This window comes from Halichoerus grypus, chromosome 14 (assembly GCF_964656455.1).
Source record: "Halichoerus grypus chromosome 14, mHalGry1.hap1.1, whole genome shotgun sequence".
NCBI lineage: Eukaryota > Metazoa > Chordata > Mammalia > Carnivora > Phocidae > Halichoerus > Halichoerus grypus.
This window is the reverse complement of record NC_135725.1, coordinates 57,228,910-57,251,561: the sequence shown is the minus strand read 5'-3', so window position 1 is coordinate 57,251,561 and position 22,652 is coordinate 57,228,910. Positions and strand designations below refer to the sequence as shown.

The 22,652-nt window shown below is 50.7% G+C and overlaps 1 protein-coding gene and 1 pseudogene across 4 annotated transcripts; both read left to right on the top strand.

The window, feature by feature from the left end:
• The first annotated feature begins 163 nt into the window (after positions 1–163).
• NOL6 (nucleolar protein 6) lies at positions 164–22,275 on the top strand. Of its 3 annotated transcripts, XM_036069567.2 has the most exons (27): positions 164–427; positions 1,577–1,639; positions 10,196–10,402; positions 10,488–10,604; positions 12,810–12,989; positions 13,564–13,732; positions 13,954–14,088; positions 14,170–14,333; positions 14,420–14,540; positions 14,763–14,821; positions 14,905–15,006; positions 15,210–15,325; positions 15,496–15,673; positions 16,279–16,401; positions 16,575–16,723; positions 16,879–16,954; positions 17,204–17,344; positions 17,486–17,603; positions 17,689–17,843; positions 17,947–18,110; positions 18,436–18,588; positions 18,809–18,906; positions 19,671–19,795; positions 19,921–20,010; positions 20,434–20,628; positions 20,745–20,846; positions 21,067–22,275. In XM_036069567.2, exons 3-27 carry the CDS (start codon positions 10,199–10,201, stop codon positions 21,214–21,216), a joined length of 3,384 nt encoding a protein of 1,127 aa, XP_035925460.2. In that variant the 5' UTR covers positions 164–427; positions 1,577–1,639; positions 10,196–10,198; the 3' UTR covers positions 21,217–22,275. The 3 variants fall into 3 exon arrangements, with proteins under 3 accessions (XP_035925460.2, XP_077917509.1, XP_035925459.2); XM_078061383.1 differs by lacking the exon at positions 164–427 and having other exon boundaries at positions 1,567–1,639; XM_036069566.2 differs by lacking the exons at positions 164–427; positions 1,577–1,639 and adding an exon at positions 8,804–9,131.
• On the top strand, positions 10,514–12,799 carry LOC118521187 (transcription factor BTF3 pseudogene; annotated as a pseudogene). Its single transcript, XR_013443731.1, has 2 exons — positions 10,514–10,604; positions 11,347–12,799. The product of XR_013443731.1 is annotated as a transcription factor BTF3 pseudogene (transcript).
• Positions 22,276–22,652: the final 377 nt, after the last annotated feature.

Sequence of the window (22,652 nt, the reverse complement as noted above, 5' to 3'; positions counted from 1 at the left end):
CGCGCCGGGAGGGAGGGCGGCTCTCGGAGGCGGGCGGCCAGACGCGCGTGCGCACGCCCCTCCCTCCCCCGCCCTCCTCTCCTTCCCCCGCCCTCCTCCTCTCACTTCCCCGCCTCCTTTCCGCCACCCGGCGCGGTGGCGGCGCTTTGTGACGCCGACGCGTGTCCCCCGCCCTTAAAGGGCCAAGCTGCTGTGGGGGCCGAGGGCAGCCACAAGGGATGCCCTTGGCCCCAAAATGACGGTTGTGCGGCTGAACGCCGCGGTTCCTTGGGAGCTCCCGGGAAGGGACCACTGGTCCTAGAGCTGTCAGCGCCTTCCCTTCCTCTCCCGATGTGTGGGTGTCCACAGGCTTCCACAGCCATCCTCCGTCGAGCCCTGGTCCTCTACAGGCCCGTCCCCGTGACAAAGTCCGCCGTCCCTGCACTCAGTAGGTGCTTGACAAGAATATGCTGAGTTTATGAGTCTTATCGTGGGAACAAGTGTCCCGACATATTTTGTGCAGGGCCCTCAAGCCCGTGTGTCCTTGGCAGTGTGTCACCCACAGGGGTGGGGTGGGGGAGAAGATTCCCATCCAAGAAATGGGGAAGGCAGATAGGCCAGCTTCTACTTCTTTTCTTAACTACAAAGAGGAAGTTGTGGGAAATAAAGAGGGAAGTAGAAACGCAGACTAAATAAACCTGGGTTCCTGGCCCTTCCCTGTGATTTGGGGCAAGTGCTCTGGCTATCCCTCAGTTATTTGTAAAATGAAGTACTATCGGGGCACCTGGCTGGCTCAGTCCATGAGCATGCGACCCTTGATCTCGGGGTTGTGAGTTCAAGCCCTACCCTGTGTGTAGAGATTACTTAATAAAATCTTTAAAGAAAAAAAAAATACTATGGTTGAACTTTGACTCCCTATAGATCCTTTCAGCTTGAAGGTCCGACCTGGAACTGAGGGACTTTTAAGATAATCATAACTGGGGCCCCTGGGTGGCTCAGTCATTAAGCGTCTGCCTTCAGCTCAGGTCCTGATCCCGGGGTCCTGGGATTGAGCCCCACATCGGGCTGCCTGCTTCTCCCTCTCCCACTCCCCCTGCTTGTTTTCCCTCTCTTGCTGTGTCTCTCTCTGTCAAATAAATAAACAAAATCTTAAAAAGAAAAAAAAGATAATCATAACTGAAGTGAGATGAGGAGACAGTCTTAAATCCTCATGATTTAGAATAACCCATTCTCTTGGAAAGGCATGTCCTGTGGTAACTGCTGAAACGTTTCCTAGAAAAGTCAGGATACTATGAGAGTTCCACACATTTAGAATTTTGAGATCAAAAAAATCCTAAGTTCCAACGCTGGCTCCACCATTTACATTATCCATTCCTTATTCATCAGCTTCTGTAATAAAGGGTTAATTACACCTAACTTAAACTATTGTAAATATTAAATGAGATCATCTATATACAGCATTTGACACAATGACTAGCACATGGTAAATGATCCATAAATAGAAACTTTAAAGAAAAAAAAAATTGAAGGCATAGCTGTATTCTGGCTACCACCCCCTCAACCATTCTGACTTCCCTTCCTCTACCATTCAATTTAGGGAGAAGAAGATTGCTGACCTGGAAACGTGGGAGATGATGTTGACACCTTTAATAACAAGGATGTGAGTAGACAAATAGGCAGAAAGTTCATCTTCAAAGCATTTCACCCTCAGTAACTCATCACAGTCCCACCCTGCCCCAGAAGATGGTAGATCCCTAGCCTAACCCACTGTAACATACACCTGACAACCAGACCAGAAGCTGCTAGCTGAGTTTAAATAAACTCATAAATTCATAGTAAATATCTGCAATGACCATGGCCCTAAGGTAGATGGCTAATAAACATATACCTGTCTAGAGGGCTCATAGCCTAGTGTGATAACGAGGTGTGTACTAAGGTTCTCCATTCTCAGGTCAGAGGAAGTCTAGAATTTGTCTCATGCCTTTTTATCCTAGCAGGTAAGACATTGTTTATTAGTAGGTTGCAACTGTGTCTTATTCATGCCTGGATCCACGGCAACCAGCACATTGACACAAAGTAGACACTAAGTAATTATTCTCATGGGCTTACAGCCAAGAGCAGGAAAACAATCAGTAACAACAACAACAAATTGAACCCCACCCTCCACCCCCATGTCTAATAGGACCTCTCAGACACACAGTAGGTGCTCAAGATTATAAATTCCATAAGGATGACAGGTCTTGTTTATACAAGCTTCTTTTTTATATACAAGCTACCATGATGTTTGGCACGTTGTAGGTACTCAAAATATATTTGTCAGAAGAATGAATGGCAGAAACGGCTTCCTACAGCTTTCCCATAGCGTGGGAAAGGTAAAATGACAGGTAAAATGACTTGACTGATTGGTGCCCTCTGGTGGTAAAGAAAACAGGCCACTTACCCTCAGTCTGTACCGCATCACCTGGTACCCTTCAACCAGGGCTTTTTTTTTTTTTTTTAAGATTTTTATTTATTTGAGAGAGAGAGAGAGAGAGGGAGCACACAGCAGGGGGAGGGGCAGAGGGAGAGGGAGAAGCAGTCTCCCCTCTGAGCAAGGAAGCCCGACGTGGGGCTCGATCCCAGAACCCTGAGGCAGACGTTTAACCAACTGAGCCACCCAGGCGCCCCTCAACCAGGGCTCTTCTGAAGAATTGATTCTTTCTTCCAAAGAGAAAAGATATGGAAATCTTGAAAGATAAATGAAAGATAGGAGTGTTTGTTTTAGAGAGGTTAATTCTGACCTTCTAGAATGACTCCTTTTAGGGGACCAACATTTTTTTTTCATTCTGTGTATGTTAACACGTGTAAGTCAACTAGTGCTCTTAAGGAGCCACAATCTTTCTTTAATAATAATAGCTAACATTTGCTGTGCATCAGTATGTGACAGGCCCTTTACAAGCAGTATCCTGTTTAATTGTCAAAAAATGCATGACATCCATACTAGAACATCTGTTTTCCTGAGTATAATAAGATTTAGAAAGGTTAAGAAAGTTACCAATGTCACCCAGTGGGTAAACGTTAGAACCTGGAGTTCAATCTTGGCCATCCCACTTAAGCATGACTGCTCTTAACCGAAGTACTGTAATATTCCTAATCTAACATGCCCATAGCAATCCGTGCATATCATATCATCTCCAATGCTATACTGCAATTATTTGTTTACATCTTTCTCCCAGACTCTGAGGTGCTCTTAAGAAAGAGCCATTCATTCATTCAACAAATATTTATTGAGTGCCTGCTATGTGACAGGCCCTATGCTAAATGCCAAGGATACAGTAGTGAATGAGATGGAAATGATTTAGTCATGCCCTCGTGGAGCTTACATTCTAGTGGCTGAGACTGAATCACACAAAAACAAGTAACTACTAGATAAATAATATCATTGCAAGTTTTGGTGAATACTAATGGAGGTGATTACAGTAGGGCCTAAAACTGAAAATGTTGGGGTGAATGCAATTTTTTAAAAAAGATTTTATTTTATTTATTTGTTTGGGGGGGGGGGCAGAGGAAGAGAGCAGGCTCCACGCCCAGCATGGAGCCCATCACAGGGCTTGATCTCACAACCCTGAGATCATGACCTGAGCCAAAATCAAGAGTTGGATACTTAACCAACTGAGCTACCCAGGTGTCCATTAAGATTTTATTTTTAAGTAATCACTACACCCAATATCAGCTCAAACTCACAACCCCCAAGATCAAGAGTCCCCAGCTCTACCAACTGAGCAACCAGATGAGCCAGGGGTGAATGCAAATTTTAAATGGAGACAGGACAAAGGCAGAATAAACCTCTTTGAGGTTGCATTTAAAGGAATACCGGGGGGGGGGGGGGGAGCACCTGGGTGGCTCAGTCAGTTAAGCTCTGCCTTCAGCTCAGGTCATGATCCCAGGGTCCCGGGATTGAGCCCCACATTGGGCTCTCTGCTCAATGGGAAGCCTGCTTCTCCCTCTCCCACTCCTCCTGCTTGTGTTCCCTCTCTCTCTGTCTCTCTGTCAAAATAAATAAATAAAATCTTAAAAAAAAAAAAAATGAATGAATACCGGGGCCAATGGCCTCCATGTGCCCACCCTCTGCTCCAGATGGTGGATTATACAGAAATTATGCGGCTGTGTGTGTGTGTGGGGGGGGGGGTCCACGCTGCCCTTCCCCCAGGCCCACCTGTCATGGAGAACACAGAGTCCTAGTGTATTTTTCTTTGTTTGTTTGTTTGTTTAAGAAAAAGTCCCAAATCAATAGAGCGAGTTTGTTTGGTTGGTTTTGTATTTTTCTTTTTTTAAATGAATCAATAGTAACATCCAATTCTCCGAGGGCTCCCTCCTCCTGCACCTGAGGTGGTGGCAAGCAGGATCCTGGGGGCTGAGGCTGCAGCTCAGGGCAGAGCAGGGCCAGATGTGGGTTTCCAGCCTTGCTTGGCCTCAGGGCTGGCAACCGGATCCTGGGGCAACCCATCTGGTCTCTTGAATAAAGGTCAAAGCTGGATTAAAAAAAAAAATTGAATAGAGGGACCAACCTGTAAAATGTGAGGGCAAGTACATAATTCCAGGTTTCTGGCTTGTGATCATCATCTTATTTATCTCTTTATCTTTGACACTGAACACAGCGCTTGCCATTTCTTAAGTGTCATCCAGTGTGGAATGAGTGGTTGACTTATCTCTCGGCTCTCTGATCTTCCTCAGTGCTTAATCAGACTTCAACAGAGCTGCTTCTTCTCAGTCAATTCAAACTCAAATTATGCTTCAAGACTTAGCACAAACCCATCTCCTCCAGGAAACCTTCCTTAACAATCAAAACATTCTTTAGCCATAAAGAAGGAAATCCTGCCGTTTGTGACAATATTGATGAACACTGAGAGCATTATGCTAAGTGAAATAAGTCAGATAAAGACAAATGCTGTATGATCTCACTTATATGTGGAATCTAAAAAAGCCAAACTTGTAGAAAGAGAGTAGACTGTGGCTGCCAGGAGGTAAAGGTAGGAGAAATGAGGAGATTTTGGTTACAGGATACAAACTTCCAGTTATAAGAGGAATAAGTTCTGGGGATCCAATGTACAGCATGGTGACTATAGTTAACAATACTGTATTGTGTACTTGAAAATTGCTAAAAGAATAGACCTTAAATGTTCTTACCATAATAACAACAATAAATAGTAATTATGTGAGGTGAAAGATGTGTTAAATGTGTTAACTAACCTTACTGTGGTAATCATGTTGCAACATATACATGTAACAAATTATCACATTGTATACCTTAAACTTAAGGTTATCCAACAATTATATCTCAATAAAGCTGGGTGGGGGTGGGGGTGGGGGAGAATCAAAACACTGAGCAAAAAGGGCAGCAAGTTCAAAGGCCCAGAACAAAAAAGCAGGATAAGTAAGGAAACTCCAAGTAGTTCAATATGGCTGGGTCATAAAATTTGACAGAAACAATGGTAAGAGACAAAGACTGGAAGGTTCACAGTAGCTACATTCATTCATTCATTCATTCAGTAAACATTTATTGAGTATTTACAGTGTGCTAGGCATTGGCTATGTAGACCTGGTCCTTGTTCTCATGAATTTACAGTCAAGGACAAAGAGACAATTGATAAACAATCAAAACCTATTTAAAAAAAAGAAAATAAATGGGATCATTGGATAAGGGAAAACATATTTCAGATTAGATGGTCAGGGAAAGCCTAACTAAATAGGTGATACTTATCCTGAGAACTGAAGGATGAAAAAGAGAAAAAGTCAAGGAAAAGCATTCCAAGCAGAGCAAACAGCTTGGCTCAAGTTTCTGAGATGGGAAAGAACTTGCTATAACCAGGGAATTGAGAGAAGGCTTATTTTGCTGAAGCTAAGTGAACAAGGTGTGGAGTATATCAAGAAAATGGATGGGGCGCCTGGGCGGCTCAGTCAGTTGAGCATCTGACTCTTGATTTTGGCTCAGGTCGTGATCTTGGGGTCCTGGGATCGAGCCCTGAGCCCCAGTAGGGCTCCCTGCTCAGATGGGAGTCTGCTTGTCTCCCTATCCCTCTGCCCCTCCCCCTGCTCTCTGTCTCTCTCTCTCTCTCAAATAAATAAATAAATCTTAAAAAAGAAAAAGGATGGCATAGGCAGTAAAGGACCATACTGATAGAGGCTTTATAAAAACTCATATCTCATCCTAAGTATAATTGGGAGCCACTGCTGATGTTTTGTTTTTTGTTTTTTTGTTTTGTTTTTTAAGATTTTATTTATTTATTTGACAGAGAGAGAGAGCATAAGCAGGGGGAGTGGCAGGCAGAGGGAGAGGGAGAAGCAGGCCTCCTGCTGAGCAAGGAACCTGATGCCGGGCTCTATCCCAGGACCCTGGGATCACGACCTGAGCTGAAGGTAGACGCTTAACCGACTGAGCCACCCAGGTGCCCCTGTTTTTTGTTTTTTGTTTTTTGTTTTAAGCAGGCTCCATGCTGGGCATGGAGCCCAACGCCGGTGATGAGGGATAGTTGGAAGGCAGGCAGGCGGGGACCTAAGAGGAAACTACCCATAAAAGGATTTTACACCCACCCTGGAAGGAGACCTCCACCCTTTCCCATAGGACAAAAACCTGATTGGAGGACAGGCGCAGGGAGGGTTAATCAGATTAAAACAGCCCGCCAACAAGTCCATAAAAACCCCTAGACTTAGAAATTCCAGTGGCAACCCTTTGGGGTCCCTTCCCTTCTTGGGAGCTTTGTACTGTCACTTTGCTATCACTCGATAAACCTTGCTTTGCTGCCCACCACTCTGTCTGGTTTATCTCTTCATTCTTCGAAGAGGCGTGACCAAAAACCAAGGGCACCAGTGGAGAAAAAAATCCTGCAACATGGGGATTGAATTCAGGACCCTGAGATCAAGACCCAAGCTGAGACTGAGTCGGACTTTTTAACCAACTGAAGCGACCCAGGTGCCGGGGGGCACTGATGAATTTTTAAGAGGAGAGTGACATGATAGAATGATAGTTTTGGAACACTCATTCTGGCAACCACGTGGAAAGGGATTGAAGAAGACCACTGAAAAATTCCTTTACAAGCTATTGCATAAATTAATAAATTAATCTGTGCTATTAGAAGTCAGGATAGGAGTTACTGTTGACATAATGACTAGATGGTAGAATGAAGGGAAATTCTAAAGGTTCAAGAAATGTTCTGTTTCTTTTCTGGGAGCTGGTTACATGGGTATGTTTGGTATATGAATATTCAAGCTGTACCGTTATGTAATTTTCTATACGTATATATGTAATTATATATATGTAATCATATGCTTATGTAATTATATGCATAGATGTAATTCTATATGCATGTGTGTCTATGTAATTTTTACATATGTATATTGTATATACACTTATAACTACATATATGCATATATACGCATACTGTACAAAAAAGCTATTGAATGAAACTGTCCTATACTCTTCAAAAATGTCATGAGGGGCGCCTGGGTGGCTCAGTCGTTAAGCGTCTGCCTTCGGCTCAGGTCATGATCCCAGCATCCTGGGATCGAGCCCCACATGGGGCTCCCTGCTGGGCGGGAAGCCTGCTTCTCTCTCTCCCACTCCCCCTGCTTGTGTTCCTGCTCTCGCTATCTCTCTGTGAAATAAATCAATAAATCAATAAAATCTTAAAAAAAAAATGTTATCATGAAAGACCAAAAAAGGAGGGCTCACAAATGTTCTTAGATTAAGAGAGAGAAAAGAAACATTACAACCAAACTGATGCATGATGTTGCATCAGGAAAAAAATGCTACTATGTAAAGGGTATTTTTTGGATAATCAGCAAAATTTGAATAGTATTGAATCAAGCTTAAATTTCCTGAATTTTATAATTGGACTATGATTAGCCCTTGTTCTTATTACATATATGCGAAAGTATTCAGGGATGTGTGCAACTAATTCTCCCGTGGTTTTGCAAAATAGTATGTAAATGCATAAAGACAAATTTGACAAAAGCAAACACTTTTTTTTTAACTTAAGATTTTATTTATTCGAGAGAGAGAGCGCGCGCAACGGAGAGCGCATAAGCAGGCGGAGGGAAAGAGAGAGAGGGAAAAGCAGACTCCCTGCTGAGCAGGGAATCCCATGTGGGACTTGATCCCAGGACCCTGAGATCATGACCTGAGGGGAAGGCAGATGCTTAACCAACTGAGCCAGGCGCCCAAGACAAACACTAAGTTATGATGGATAGGTGAAGGAGTTCACTATATTATTACTACAATGTTTTGGTAGATTTGGAAAATTTTAATAAACTGGAGAGAACCAATTATAATCTAGGCACAAGATGATGTGATTTGGACTAAATTTGGCACTAAAGACAGAGAAGAATGAATAAATTTAAGACATACTTTTAAGATAGAACTGACTAAACTGTTTATTTGATAAAATGTAGTAGATGAGGGGCACCTGGGTGGCTCAGTCAGTTAAGCGGCTGCCTTCAGCTCAGGTCATGGTCCCAGGGTGCTGGGATCGAGCCCCGCATCAGGCTCCCTGCTCGGCAGGAACCCTGCTTCTCCCTCTCCCACTCCCCCTGCTTGTGTTCCCTCTCTTGCTGTGTCTCTCTCTGTCAGATAAATAAATAAAATATTTTTAAAAAAATGTAGTAGATGAAAAAAAGGATAGGAATCACTGGTGTAAATAAACAGTGTCGAGTGCCAAAAACAGCTCCGCCCTTCTCCGTTCGACGCAAGCTGCGGAAGTGAGGAAAAGAAAGCGACCGCTAAGCTGCAGACAGGCTTCCGGTGTGGCGTCGCAAAGAGACCGTAAATGGGAGAACCCAGGTTGGCCCCTCCCCCATGATGGGCGGTCCTGGGGAGTGACAGATGCCAATGGCCAGCGATTCTTCGGGCACTCACCCAATGGCTCTGGAACTGGGCGGAGTCCTGCGGCACGAGGCTTGTCCCCACGCGGTGCGGGGAGTTTACCGCAAACCTTTGGCAATTCTGTTGCCAGGCTTCGGTTATTCTGCGGAGGGCTTTGGCACTTTGCCGACGTGGGACGAAGTTGTGCCGAGTACTTGGGCTTTGAATCCGAAGTGCTGGAGCAAGACCTGGCCCCGGAGTTATGGGGCCGGCGCCTGCGGGAGCGCAGAATCGCGGAGCTGCTGGGGAGCCAGAGGTGGGTGAGCTGTCTGGGAGGAAAGAGGGCTTTCCACGTGCCAGAGGTGGCAGAGACTGGCAGCTCGCCGGCGAGGGGCGCGAAGGCGGTCCCTTCTGGAAGAGCCTTATTCCACCACGTTTCCAGTCTAGGGCACCGAGACACTCAGGGGACATGGAACCTGGCGTTATTTGGATAGAAGCAGTAAAGCTTATTGAGCTTACTCCTTCGAGAGCTGTGCACCTGGAAGTTGAGGAGACCTAACCAGGTCATTTTCCTAACCAGGTCTTCCTCGTTGTCATTGTGCGAGATCTAACTTCTTGTGCCCAGTTCTGTCCTCGGCGCTGTAACAGAGGGCACATGGTGGTGCTTCTGGAACCCTTCAGTAGGGCTCTCACCCCTGTAGGACCGTGGAGTGGGGGCGGGGCCCAGGGCTGTAGGGGAGAAGGTTTGGGATCCTGCAGACCAGGGTGTGAAGCCTGCTTACAGAATAGGTATATTAAGTGTGGAATCTTGAGCTCAGGGAATTCCCTTCAAGTGTACATTTTCTGCCGGGATTACTGAGGATTGGATGATTTACTGAGTATATTTTACAGAGGCAGTAGGTCCTAGTTCTTTCCAACATTGACCACTTATACTGATGTAGTCTATAGTCAGGGCTTCCTGACAGGGGTAGAGCCTGGCAGGATTTGGATAGAGCAAGAGTGGAGATGGCATTTGCAGATTCCCAGGAGTAACCCAGAAAAAGAGGAAGCTCCCTGATGCATATACCGGAAATACAAGGAGCTCAAGCATTGCTTAGGTCAGGGCTCAGTGAACAACTAACCCTACCCCCAACTCCAGGCAGGGCTCCATGCTAGTGCTGTCACATAGACAAGGAGCCCTCAACTCAAGGAGTTTTCAGCCTAGAGCTCAGTAATGTTCTTCTAAGTAATGATAATCCTGAGTTTTAAGTCTGACTCCCATTCAAAAGAGTGAAAAGGAGCCTGTGAAGCTTTTGCCCACATCCTATCATGGTGGCACTTCAGGCAGTGGATGCTAGACATCTGTGACCTCACAGTGGCTGCTCTCCTCACTGGCCACAGGTGATGGAACTAGCTCTGGAAGGCACAGGCAAGGAGGGAAAGAAGGAGTCCTCAAAGAAGCATGCCTTGGCTGGGTCTCCAGTGGAGGGCTTCCTGCAGCCAGTGAAGCTTAGCCGGGCAGAACTGTATAAGGAGCCTACCAATGAGGAGCTGACTCGCCTTCGGGAGACTGAGAGTCTCTTCCACTCCAGCTTGCTTCGTTTACAGGTACTATTGGGTGGCTGGGGCTTCAGTTAGAGGGGTGGGCCCGGGACCCTGAGGCTGAAGGACTCTTCCCTGTCTTTTCTTTCAGGTAGAGGAGCTACTAAAGGAAGTGAGGCTACCAGAGAAGAAGAAGGAGCGGATCGATGCTTTCCTACGGGAGGTCAACCAGCGGGTCCTGAAGGTGCCTTCAACTCCTAAGACAGAGGTAAGGCAGGTAGTGTGAAGAAATGGAAAGCCCCGGAGAGGTCCTCAGTTTGGGCATCTGAAACAGGGCCTGCACTTCTCCAGAGGGGGTGGGGTGCTAGGGAGCTCATTTTCACTGCCAGGAGGCTCAACTGGAAGTATAGTCAACCATGTGTTCGTTTGTTCAGCAAACACTTATGTTCCTTGCAGTAGTTGTACTCTTAGGATACGTCAGTGAACAAAGCGGTCTATTTTCTAGTGCTGGGCTTATGGATAGTAGAAAATAACCGTGGCAGGTAAACTGTGTGGCAGTGTTAGAAAGTGGTAAGCACTATGGGCAAAAGAGAAAGGGCAAGGTAAGGGGATTGTGGGGATATCAGAGGATGGGAGTGGTTTGCAATTTTAAATAGGATGGTTGAGGTAGGCCTCATTGAAGTGACATTAGGGTGAAGATTTGAAGGACGTGAGTCAGCCATATAGATATCTAAGGGAGGAAGAGCATGCCAGGAAGGGGAAATAGCCAACACCAAAGACTCAAAGGCAGGAGTAAGTCTGGTATGTTCCTTGGATTGAATGAGGAGAAAATAGGAGATGTGTTCAGAAAGGCAAAAAGGCAATGGAGGAAGGAGGCATTTCATGCAGGGCCTTGTACACTGAAACAAGGACTTTGGCTGTTGCTCTGTGTGAAATGAGAAACCACTGATGGGACATTTTTTGGTAAAGCAGTGATGTGATCTAACTTCATTTTAAAAATGTTTGTTCAGCTCTAGCTGCCATCTTGTGTCCCCGCGTGTGTGCACCTAATCTCAGCTGGTCCGCCCGAGACTCCCTGAGCACCAGCCCTGTTCCCCCTCTCGGTCCCATTTCTGCTCCAACAAGATGAAAGAAACTATCACGAACCAGGAGAAACTCGACAAACTGCCAGCACAAGTGCGCATTGGTGGGAAAGGAACTGCTCACCAGAAAAAGAAGGTGGTTCATAGAACGGCTACAGCAGATGATAAGAAACTTCAGTTCTCCTTAAAGAAGTTAGGGGTAAACAATATCTGTGGCATTGAAGAGGTGAATAGGTTCACAAACCAAGGACTAGTGATCCACTTTAACACCCCCAAAGTTCAGGCATCGCTGGCAGCGAACACTTCCACCATTCCAGGCCACGCTGGCACAAAGCAGCTGACAGAAATGCCACCCAGTATCTTAAACCAACTTGGTGCAGACAGTCTGACTAGTTGAAGAAGACTGGCTGAAGCTCTGCCCAAACAATGTGTGGATGGAAAAGCACCACCTGCTACCGGAGAGGATGATGATGATGAAGTTCCAGATCTTGTGGAGAATTTTGATGAAGCTTCCAAGAATGAAGCAAACTGAATTGAGTCAACTTCTGAAGAAGATAAAACTTGAAGAAGTTACTGGGAGCTGCTATTTTATATTATGACTGCTTTTAAAAATTTTGTTCATGGATCTGATAAAATCTAGATCTCTAATATTTTTAAGCCCAAGCCCCTTGGACACTGCAGCTCTTTTCAGTTTTTGCTTATACATAATTCATTCTTTGCAGCTAATTAAGCTGAAGAAGCCTGGGAATAAAGTTTGAAACAAAGGTCTCCAGTGGAGGGCTTTGCCTAGGGAAAAAAAAACAAAAAACGTTCACTCAGACTGTTGTGTTGAAAGTAGAATGGAGGGGCGCCTGGGTGGCTCAGTCCATTAAGCGTCTGCCATCAGCTCAGGTCCTGCTCCCAGGGTCCTGGGATCGAGCCCCGCATCGGGCTCCTTGTTCAGCAGGGAGCCTGCTTCTCCCTCTGCCCGCCACTCCCCCGCTTGTGCTCATGCTCTCTCTCTGACAAATAAACAAATAAAATCTTCAAAAAAAAAAAGAAAGTAGAATGGAGGGGGATAAAGGTAAAATCAGGGAGACTAGTTAGAAACCTATTATGTGGTGATCCTCTGGAAAGTGGTGGCATCTCAGACTAGGATGGAAAAGTAGAGAAGTGGTCAGTGTCTGGATGCTCTTGAAGGTGAAATGGGTGTTCTTAACAGAGATGAGTCAAGGTGATTTGAACGTTTTGGGCTTGAGCAACTAGTATGAAGTTGCCTTAATGAGGGGGACATGTTTACAGAAAGAGCAGGAGTTTGTTTTCAAATGTGTTGATGTGTTTAATTTGAGATGTCTACTAGACATCAAGGAGGACAATCAGATTACTATGTATCACTGTCTCTGTCCCCACAGCTGACTGACCAGACCTGGCTCCCAGCTGGGGTTCGAGTACCCCTCCACCAAGTGCCCTATACCGTGAAGGGCTGTTTCCGCTTCCTGCCACCAGCCCAGGTCACTGTTGTGGGCAGCTACCTTCTGGGTACCTGCGTCCGGCCGGACATCAACGTGGACATGGCAGTGACCATGCCCAGGGTGAGGTCCAGTATTTGGGGGATGAGGGTCCTGTTCCTTCACCACCTACAAATTTCTGGGTCCCTCTTTCTTTCCCACCTGTCACTTGCCAGAGGGTTGAAATCTGAACTGGAAATCAAAAGAGCAGGGGTGCCTGGGTGGCTCAGTTGGTGAAGCATCTGCCTTCGGCTCAGTCGTAATCCCAGGGTCCTGGGATCGAGCCCCACGTTGGGCTCCTGGCTTAGTGGGGAGCCTGCTTCTCCCTCTCCCCCCTGTTTGTGCGCGCTCTCTCTCTCCAATAAATAAATAAAATCTTTAACGACAACAACAAACAAAAAAAGAAAATTTGCTCTTCTGCTGTCTTCTTGAGGGCAGCTTAAATGTGCCCTTGGGTCAGTTGCTGCCGTTTGAACTTTGCCTTCCTCATCTGAGAACTAACTATATTGTTGTTAGTCCTGGTTCAGACACTCTGGCCAGCAAAGATCCCTGAGGTTTCTAAACTGTGATGCACGTTGGCTTCATCCTGGCCCCTAAGTTCTCTAACAACAAGCACTTATGTGCCTGGTCATCTCTCCCTTCTTCTGACCCTCACCAGGAGATCCTACAGGACAAGGATGGGTTGAACCAGCGCTACTTCCGCAAGCGTGCTCTCTACCTGGCCCACTTGGCTCACCACCTGGGCCAAGACCCCTTCTTCGGCAGTGTTCGCTTCTCCTACACCAGGGGCTGCCACCTGAAACCCTCACTGCTGCTTCGGCCACACGGTGAGAGGCACACATTGGGCTGAAGGCACAGTCTGGGGTGACAGATCTAGTGGGGGAGGTGTGGGGACCTCAAGTCCAAGGTGAGCAGTTTGGGCCTCACGTTTGAGGTGGAAGGTATAAGGACCTCAGATTCTAAGGTGGGAGGACGTGGGCCCTCACGGAGGAGGAGAGTGGTCCAGGGGCCCCCTGGCAGGATCTCAGCACTCCCTGTCTCCCCCCAGGGAAGGATGAGCGCCTGGTCACCGTACGTCTGCATCCGTGCCCTCCACCTGACTTCTTCCGTCCGTGCCGCTTGTTGCCATCTAAGAACAATGTGCGCTCTGCCTGGTACCGAGGGCAGAGTCCCCCAGGGGACGGTAAGCAGGCAGTGCTATCCAGGTGGAGATGAAGGCAAAGATGTTGGGATTTCTCCTCCCATGGCTTCCCCTCTCCCACAGGTAGCCCAGAGCCTCCCACCCCCCACTATAACACATGGGTCCTGCAGGACGTGACCCTTGAGTCCCACGTGCAGCTGCTCTCTACTGTCCTGGGTTCAGCCTTGGGGCTGAAGGATGGTGTGGCACTTCTGAAGGTCTGGCTGCGGCAGCGGGAACTGGACAAGGTGAGTTGGGAGTGGCCCAGCTTCCCTGCCTCACTGAGTGGCGGGCTGGGCCTGAGCTTGGGCCTCTCTCTCCATCTCTTTTTCAGGGCCTGGGAGGGTTCAGTGGGTTCCTTGTCTCCATGCTGGTTGTTTTCCTTGTGTCCACACGCAAGATCCACACCACTATGAGCGGCTACCAGGTCCTGAGGAGTGTCTTGCAGTTTCTGGGTAAGGTGGCTAGACCCAGAAAGGCCAAGGGTTCCACTCTTCCTGTGAATCCTCTCATCCTATCAGGGATCATTCAGTTTCTTGCCATCAGACAATTGAGCAAACTGAATTTTAGAGGCAGGCAGTTGCAGCCACCTGACCAGAGGGAGAGTGTCATTAGGGCTGGGTCCCCTGGGAAAGGATACCTTCTGACACACACCCACCTTCTCTGGCTCACTTCAGCCACCACAGATTTGACAGTCAACGGGATCAGCTTATGTCTCAGCTCAGATCCCTCCTTGGTGAGTGGGGCAGGGCTGGGTCTGGGCAAGGAGGCTTGAAGGTAAGGCCCCAACCCTGACTGGCTTCTCTCTGTGCCTCCAAGCCGGCCCTGGCTGACTTCCACCAGGCCTTCCCTGTTGTCTTCCTGGACTCCTCAGGCTATCTCAACCTCTGTGCTGATGTTACTGCCTCTACTTACCACCAGGTACCAATTGTCCCCCACTCCTGGGTACCCCTAATGTCCCAGTCCAGATTCTGTCCCTTCTGCCAGTCCCAGAGCCCCAGCAACTCCTCTCCAAAGAGCTTAGATCAGGCATGTCTCTTGGTCTGAGCCCTCAGGTCAATGAAGGGAGGGGTATGGTGGTGATAGTCTCACATGTGAGTTCCCTGTTTATCTTGTGGCCGCAGGTACAGCATGAGGCACGGCTGTCTATGGCATTGCTGGACGGTAGAGCTGATGACGGATTCCAGCTTCTGTTGATGACTCCCAAACCCATGATCCGGGCTTTTGACCACGTCTTGCAGTAAGTTTAGGGCTGGCAGGCTATGTCAGTGGGTCCTTTTCCCTGGGGCTACAGTGATGGGGCAGAGGTGCTCAGGTCGGTGTTCAGATCTTCCTCATTTTGGGGTGGGAGGTGGTCTTTGGGGTCAGCAGCACCTCATTCTGTCTCTTTGTCCCTCTATGCCCCTCTAGTCTCCATCCACTGAGTCGCCTACAGGCAGCATGTCACCGGCTAAAGCTGTGGCCAGAGCTGCAGGATCTTGGTGGGGACTATGTTTCAGCTGCTTTGGGCTCCCTGACCACCCTCTTGGAGCAGGGTCTGGGGTCCCGCCTGCACCTGCTGGCCCACTCTCGGCCCCCAGTGTCAGAGGTGAGGTGCTGTGGGGTGGGGAGTTTGTGGGCTTAAGGGGGACTAGATCCAGGGTCCCAGGGGATACAAAAGACACACCATTCTTCTAGCTAGATCTTTCTTTTTTTTTAATTTTTTTTAAAGATTTTATCCATTAGGGGCGCCTGGGTGGCTCAGTCGTTAAGCGTCTGCCTTTGGCTCAGGTCATGATCCCAGCGTCCTGGGATCGAGTCCCACATGAGGCTCCCTGCTCAGCGGGAAGCCTGCCTCTCCCTCGCCCACTCCCCTGCTTGTGTTCCTGCTCTCGCTGCCTCTGTCTCTGTCAAATAAATAAATAAAATCTTAAAAAGGAAAAAAAAAAGATTTTATCCATTAGAGAGAGAGAGTGTGCGTGTGTGAGCAGGGGGAGGGGCAGAGGCAGAGGGAGAAGCAGGCTCCTCACTGAGCAAGGAGCCTGATGTGGGGCTCGATCCCAGGACCCCGGGATCACGACCTGAACCGAAGGCAGACGCTTAACTGACTGAGCCACCCAGGCGCCCCTAGATCTTTCTACCTAGTTGGAAAGTGGGTTTCTAGACGAAGCTGGGGCATTCTTGGGTTGAGTTCAGCTTTTTTAAACCCTGTAGTGGGACATCAGCCAAGACCCACCGAAGCACAGAGACTCTGGGACCCTGACCCTGGGATTGCTCCTCCGGCCTGAGGGGCTGACCAGTGTCCTCGAACTGGGTCCAGAGGCCAACCAGCCTGAGGTGAGGAGCCCTGGAGTCTGGGGGATGATTTGGCCCTGTCTTGGGAAGTCCACGCTGGGTACTGGCAGAAGTGGTGTGGATTATCCTCATGCCACTTGGATTGCAGCCTGTCAGGGATTTTTGACAGAGCCCATCTTTGTTGATTTCTCCTACCACCCATTGCCTTTCCTCAGGCTGCTGACTTCCGCCAGTTCTGGGGATCTCGCTCAGAGCTTCGGCGTTTCCAGGATGGAGCCATTCGGGAAGCTGTGGTCTGGGAGGCAGCCTCTATGGCCCGGAAGCGCCTTATTCCCCACCAGGTGGTCACTCACCTTTTGGCACTGTGAGTGTTAGCATCTGGTTGCTAGGAAGCAGCCATGGACTGGGGAGCCTTTTAGGAGGGTCTGGCCCAGGCTTTGGGCTGAGCAGCTAATGTCCAGTAGCTTACTCCGATAGGCTCAATGCCCACACTGACTTTGTGCTGTCCCCCTTTCCCAGCCATGCCAACATCCCAGATACCTGTGTCCACTATGTGGGGGGCCTTCTGGATGCATTGATCCAAAGCCCAAAAGAGGTAAGGGTCGTGCGTCAGGGCTGGGGTCAAGGCCAGGGGTTGCAGAGTAGCCTGGGCGGTGGAATTAGGTGGGGGGGAGGGGAGGGGCACGTGCAACCTCAGCCAGACTGCACTTCCCATAGCGTCCAGCAGAGGGGGTGCTGGCTCTACGGCAGCCTGAGCTGAGGCAAAATCCCAGGCGGTGGTGATGGGGTTGGGGTGGGGGGGTTCTGTAGGGTCCTGGTCTCCTGACTGTGTTCTCCTTCTCAGACCTCCAACACAGGTGAGGAGGCCCTGGCAGCAGCCGTGCGTTGCTATGATGACCTCAGCCGCCTGCTGTGGGGGCTGGAAGGTCTCCCGTTGACTGTGTCTGCCGTGCAGGGAGCTCACCCAGTGCTGCGCTACACTGAGGTGAGGTGCAAGGGGACAGGGAGCCCTTTCTGCTTGGTGACCCCTCGCCTCCTCCCTGCCCACCCAGTATTCCCCCTTCCAATTCCTGTGTTCACTCTCTCCCAGTCCGAGGCCCCTTCCTCAGCCCTGCTTCTTCCATAGGTGTTCCCACCTACCCCAGTCCGGCCAGCCTACTCCTTCTACGAGCAGTTTCGAGAGCGGGCCTCGCTGTTACCCCGGCCCGACAAGCCGTGTCCAGCGTACGTGGAGCCCATGACCGGTGAGGAGCCTCTTTCTTGGGAGGGATGAGAGGAACCTTTCCCACTCCAGCCCACAGTCTTGAGACCTCTTACTTTTCTTCCTAGTGGTATGTCACCTGGAGGGCAGTGGTCAGTGGCCACAGGACGCTGAGGCCATACGGCGGGTCCGAGCTGCCTTTCAGCTGCGCCTGGCGGAGCTGCTGACACAACAGCATGGGCTGCAGTGTCGAGCCACGGCCACGCACACGGATGTCCTCAAGGTTAGGCCGGGGCAGGGTCGGGATTCCCCAGGGAGGGAGGAGCCGGGGTGTGAGCGTGCTCCAGGCTGACCCGTATCTCCCACCTCACACCCTCTTTCAACAGGATGGGTTCGTGTTCCGGGTTCGGGTGGCCTGTCAGCGGGAGCCCCAGATCCTGAGGGAAATGCGGAGCCCCGAGGGGATGATCTCCTTGAGGGACACACCTGCCTCCCTCCGCCTGGAGAGGGACACGAGGCACTTGCCCCTGCTCACCAGCGCCTTGCACGGGTATGATCACCTGTCTCTCTGGGAGGCCAGATGGTGTAATGGGGATATGAGTTACGGAGTCAGACAAATTCTAGAACGCTCGCCCGGCCGCTTCACTGGCTATGTCCTTCTGGGCAGGACCTTGTTTCTCATCTGTAAAATGGGAATTTTATAGGACCAACCTGTTGGCGTTAGTCAGGGATACGTGAGATCCTGTATAGAATGTGTTAGCACAGAGGGTAACTTTGGGTAAAGGCTGGGTCGATGGTGGTGGTGGAGCTGAAATACTGTTCTTGGGCCCTCAGGGCCTGAGGCTCATTGCCACTATGCCCTTCCTCCTCCACAGGCTCCAGCAGCAGCACCCGGCCTTCTCAGGTGTGGCACGGCTGGCCAAGCGGTGGGTGCGCGCCCAGCTTCTGGGTGAGGGGTTCACCGATGAGAGCCTGGACCTGGTGGTTGCTGCTCTTTTCCTGCACCCTGAGCCCTTCACCCCTCCCAGGTGATTCCCTCCATCTTTTCCCTAGCCAGAAAGTTCCCCTTGGGGCCAGCTTTCATCCCTTAGGCTGTACCTTCAGTCCAAATGGGAGAGGGTAGCTGAAACAGGTGATGGAAGGGGTTCTGAGACAATCCCTGCCGAGGGGTCTAGGATATCTAGACCATGGGGTAAGCCCTGGGATGTGTGGTTGGGCCCAGACTCTTTGCTCACTCTTTCTTCTCAGCTCCCCACAGGTGGGCTTCCTTCGGTTCCTTTTTTTGGTGTCAACCTTTGATTGGAAGAACAACCCCCTTATTGTCAACCTCAACAACGAGCTCACTGGTAAGTGGTAGGACTGGGGTCCGACTCCCGCAGGACTGACGGTTTGTGGAGTGCAGAGTGGGGCACATGGGGTTTTCCCTGTCAGTCTGCAAGGTGTTTGTGTGTGTGCGCCTTCCCCCTCACAGATATTTGTGCCTGACCCCGCCGGCCTTGGGGTGGGGAATTACGAGGAGGAGGAGGCCCAGTTGAAAGCTTTAGCGAGTTCTGAGGCTGTAGAGCTATGGTTTGCTCACATGACGATCAGAAACAGGATGGACTAGGGGTGGTAAGCAGGCTACCTGGTGGGGGCTGTGAAGGGGAGAGGAGAGTAGAAGGGGGACCCTGAACACCAGGTGAGAAGTCTTGTGGGGAGCAGGGAAGGGCCCAGATTAGAGTAGATGCCCAGACCTCTTAGGGAGTGGGGGTGATGATTTCCAGTTGTAACATGAGGAGCTCCTGGTCCCAGCAGAGAGGAGGGTGTCAGCTTCCTAATTCCCCAGGTGTGTGGGAGCATAGTGTGGGAGGGGGTCAGGGGCAGGCCTCAGCTTGTGCAAGCCCGGAAACTAGACTGGGGTGCCAGGCAGTGGAAAATTCTGCCTCTGGCCTGAGCTTAGGAGTTTAGTGCCCCACCCAGTGGAGGCAAACATGGTATCCTTTTCATTGCCTTTGTCTCTTGGGGGAGGGCCGTCGGAAAAATCCTTGTGATGGGCTACCAGAAGACCTGGGGCAGTAGAGCATGTCCGGGGAAAGGAGCAGGCTGACCCAGGACCCCCTCTTGTTCACAGTGGAGGAGCAGGGGGAGATCCGCAGTGGCTTCCTGGCGACTCGGACACAACTCCCGATCATGGTCATCGTTACCCCCCAGGATCGTAAAAACTCTGTATGGACACAGGATGGACCCTCGCCCCAGGTGCAATCCCATCCCTACCTCCAAATTTGTGTTTTTATTCCCCCAAGGAAAAAGTAGGCCCAGCCTGACCTAAGAGAGACCCATGGTTAGGTCTGATCTATTTGATGTATGTGTACCCCCCCCAGGTCCTGCAGCAGCTTGTGGTCCTGGCAGCTGAGGCCTTGCCTGTCCTAGAGAAGCAGCTGATGGATCCCCGGGGCCCTGGGGACATCAGGGTAAGCCCCTGACCAAGAGTGGCTCTGGGGTTCTGGGGATTCCGCCTTTGAACACTGGAAGTCTGGAGCTGTAGGGGCTGTCACAGGACGCTCTGTCCCCTGGTTTGGCGAGACTGAATCCAGAGAGGGCATTGGAGCTGCCCACGGTCCCTGACAGTGGGGGAGCCTGCAGGAGAACCAGGGCCCTGGCTCTCTCCAGCCCTCACGCTCCTAGCCTGTGTTCCTCCTGATAGCGTGAAGCCGACCCCAGCTGGGGCTTGGTGTTCCCACTTTCAGATGAGCATTTGGGCCCGTAAGTGGGGCCGGGGGTGGGGGAGGTCAGACAAAAGGGAAGGAGGAAAGCGAGGTGGGCATGTAGAAGGCTTTGTGGTCCAGTTCCCAACTCCCAGTGGGCTCTGCTGACCCCTCCCTACCCTTCCTCAGACAGTGTTCCGGCCGCCCTTGGATATGTATGATGTGCTGATCCGCCTGTCTCCCCGCCACATCCCCCGGCACCGCCAAGCCGTGGACTCCCCAGCTGCCTCCTTCTGCCGTGGCCTGCTCAGCGAGCCGGGGCCCTCTTCCCTGATGCCTGTGCTGGGCTATGACCCTCCTCAGCTCTATCTGGCACAGCTCAGGGTAGGCCCTAAAGGGCTGACTACACCTGGGGAGGGGACTTCCAGGGGAACCTAGGGCCATGGAGGTGACTCTCAGGTGTCCTCCTGTGGTCTTATCTGTGTCCTGCCCTTTCCTAGGAGGCCTTTGGGGACCTGGCCCTTTTCTTCTATGACCAGCATGGTGGAGAGGTGATCGGTGTTCTCTGGAAGCCCAGCAGCTTCCAGCCCCAGCCCTTCAAGGTGTGCTGGCTGGTGATAACTGTGTGTTCAAGTGTGTACGTGCGGTCCCATGTGGGCACGCCCGTCTGCACGGGGTGTGCTCTGTGAGTGACCGTGGGTCAGGTGTGAAGCACGTGTCCCGCGGGTCTGTCTCCTCTGCTGCCGCTCCCCTCCGCCCCCTGCATGTTGTCTCTGGTGTGCCTCTGTGACGCCTCGGCCCACGTTTCTCTGCTTCCCCTAGGCCTCCAACACAAAGGGGCGCATGGTGATGTCGCAAGGTGGGGAGCTGGTGATGGTGCCCAATGTGGAAGCGATCCTGGAGGACTTGGCCGTCCTGGGTGAGGGCCTGGTACAGGCCGTGGAGGCCCGAAGTGAGAGGTGGACCGTGTGATCTCCAGCCCTAGGAGCAGGCTGTAGGTGACAGCAGGACGTCAGGCCTCTGGAGTAAGATGTCAATGGCATGACCTCCACCCTTGCTACGGACAGATCCTTCGTGGAGTACCTGCTGGCCTGAACACACTGAAATGTTCCCCCAAAGAAGCCCTGCCCCAGTTTTCTGTCTGACGCCTCAGCATCGGGGCGGGGGCCTGGTATCCTACAGAGTCCCCTGGGCCTGTCTGAACTCCCAGAAGAGGAGGGTGAGCCAGCTCAGAGAGGGAACTAAATGAACCCAGGAGATCCATCCACCTGACAGCCCTGGCCCGGGCTTCTTTTTGTCTTCCTAGGATGTTTCCGAAGCTTGGAGAGGAAGACATGTGCCTAGGGCTGAGGCTCTGTCTCCTTTCCATTGCCAGGATATGTGCCTAGACCTTGGTATGCCCTTCAGTGCAGGGTCAGGCCTTTAAATAGGCCCCAGAGAAGGTGAGGTACTTGCTGAGGGTCCCAGAATTCCAGCCTTGAGCAGGGTGCTGTTGCTTTCCAGGGTGGGACGTGGAAAAGCACAGAGGACGGAAGGGGCTGGCTGGGTGAAGGGGCGAGGGGGAGAGCAGCTGCTCTAGCCCAGGAGAGCTGCGGAGAGCACTGAGTGCTGCCCTGGCCGCTCCGTGTCTCAGTCCCACTGGCTCCATGCCCCTGCCTGTTCGTGTCCCAAACTGCCCCCCGGCGTCCCTGCAGCAGGCGTGCGGAGGGGAGCGGGACCCCAGGCCCGATCCCCAGGAGCTCTCTGTGCCAGGGCAGGGTGGGGGCATGCCGCCTCCTTTTAGCCTGGTCCACACCCCACTTCGGCAGCCTCTCCCGCCCCTGTCTCCCCTAATCCTGATGTTTTTCCAGACTTGGCTCAAACAGTGCCTCCTCCTCCAGCCCTTCTCCTGCCCCCAGCCTCAGGTGCTCTTTCTCGCTGAAACATCGAGCAATTATTGTCTGTTGAGTTTACTTCATAGTCGCATACAGTGGCGTGAACCCTTCTGTTGTCCGAAACTTGGATTTAAAATTAAATCACTTAATTTCCCCATGTTCTTGGCTTTTCTGCCTTTTCCACCTGGTGTTAACCATGTCTCCTACACGTGAGGTCTTTGGGGACAGGTGACATGTTTGAACATAGATTTCTTGGCGCCTTCGTGGCACCGAAGACAGTGCTGTGCTCACGGAGGCTACAAGTGTGTACAGAAGGGCCGATGGGAGAAGCAGGGCCACAGAAGACCTTAGGGAAAAGGGCGTCATGATTTGTACTCTGCCTAGAGTGGGCGGGGTGGGGATGGTGAGAGCTGCAGGGGGCGTTCATGGAGCGCTTGGGAAATGCGGGGCGCTCTCAGGTATTTTCCGTATCTTCTGTGTGGGAGCGTGCTCACACAGTAATACCAGCCCCGTGAAGGATGCGCTTTGACTTCT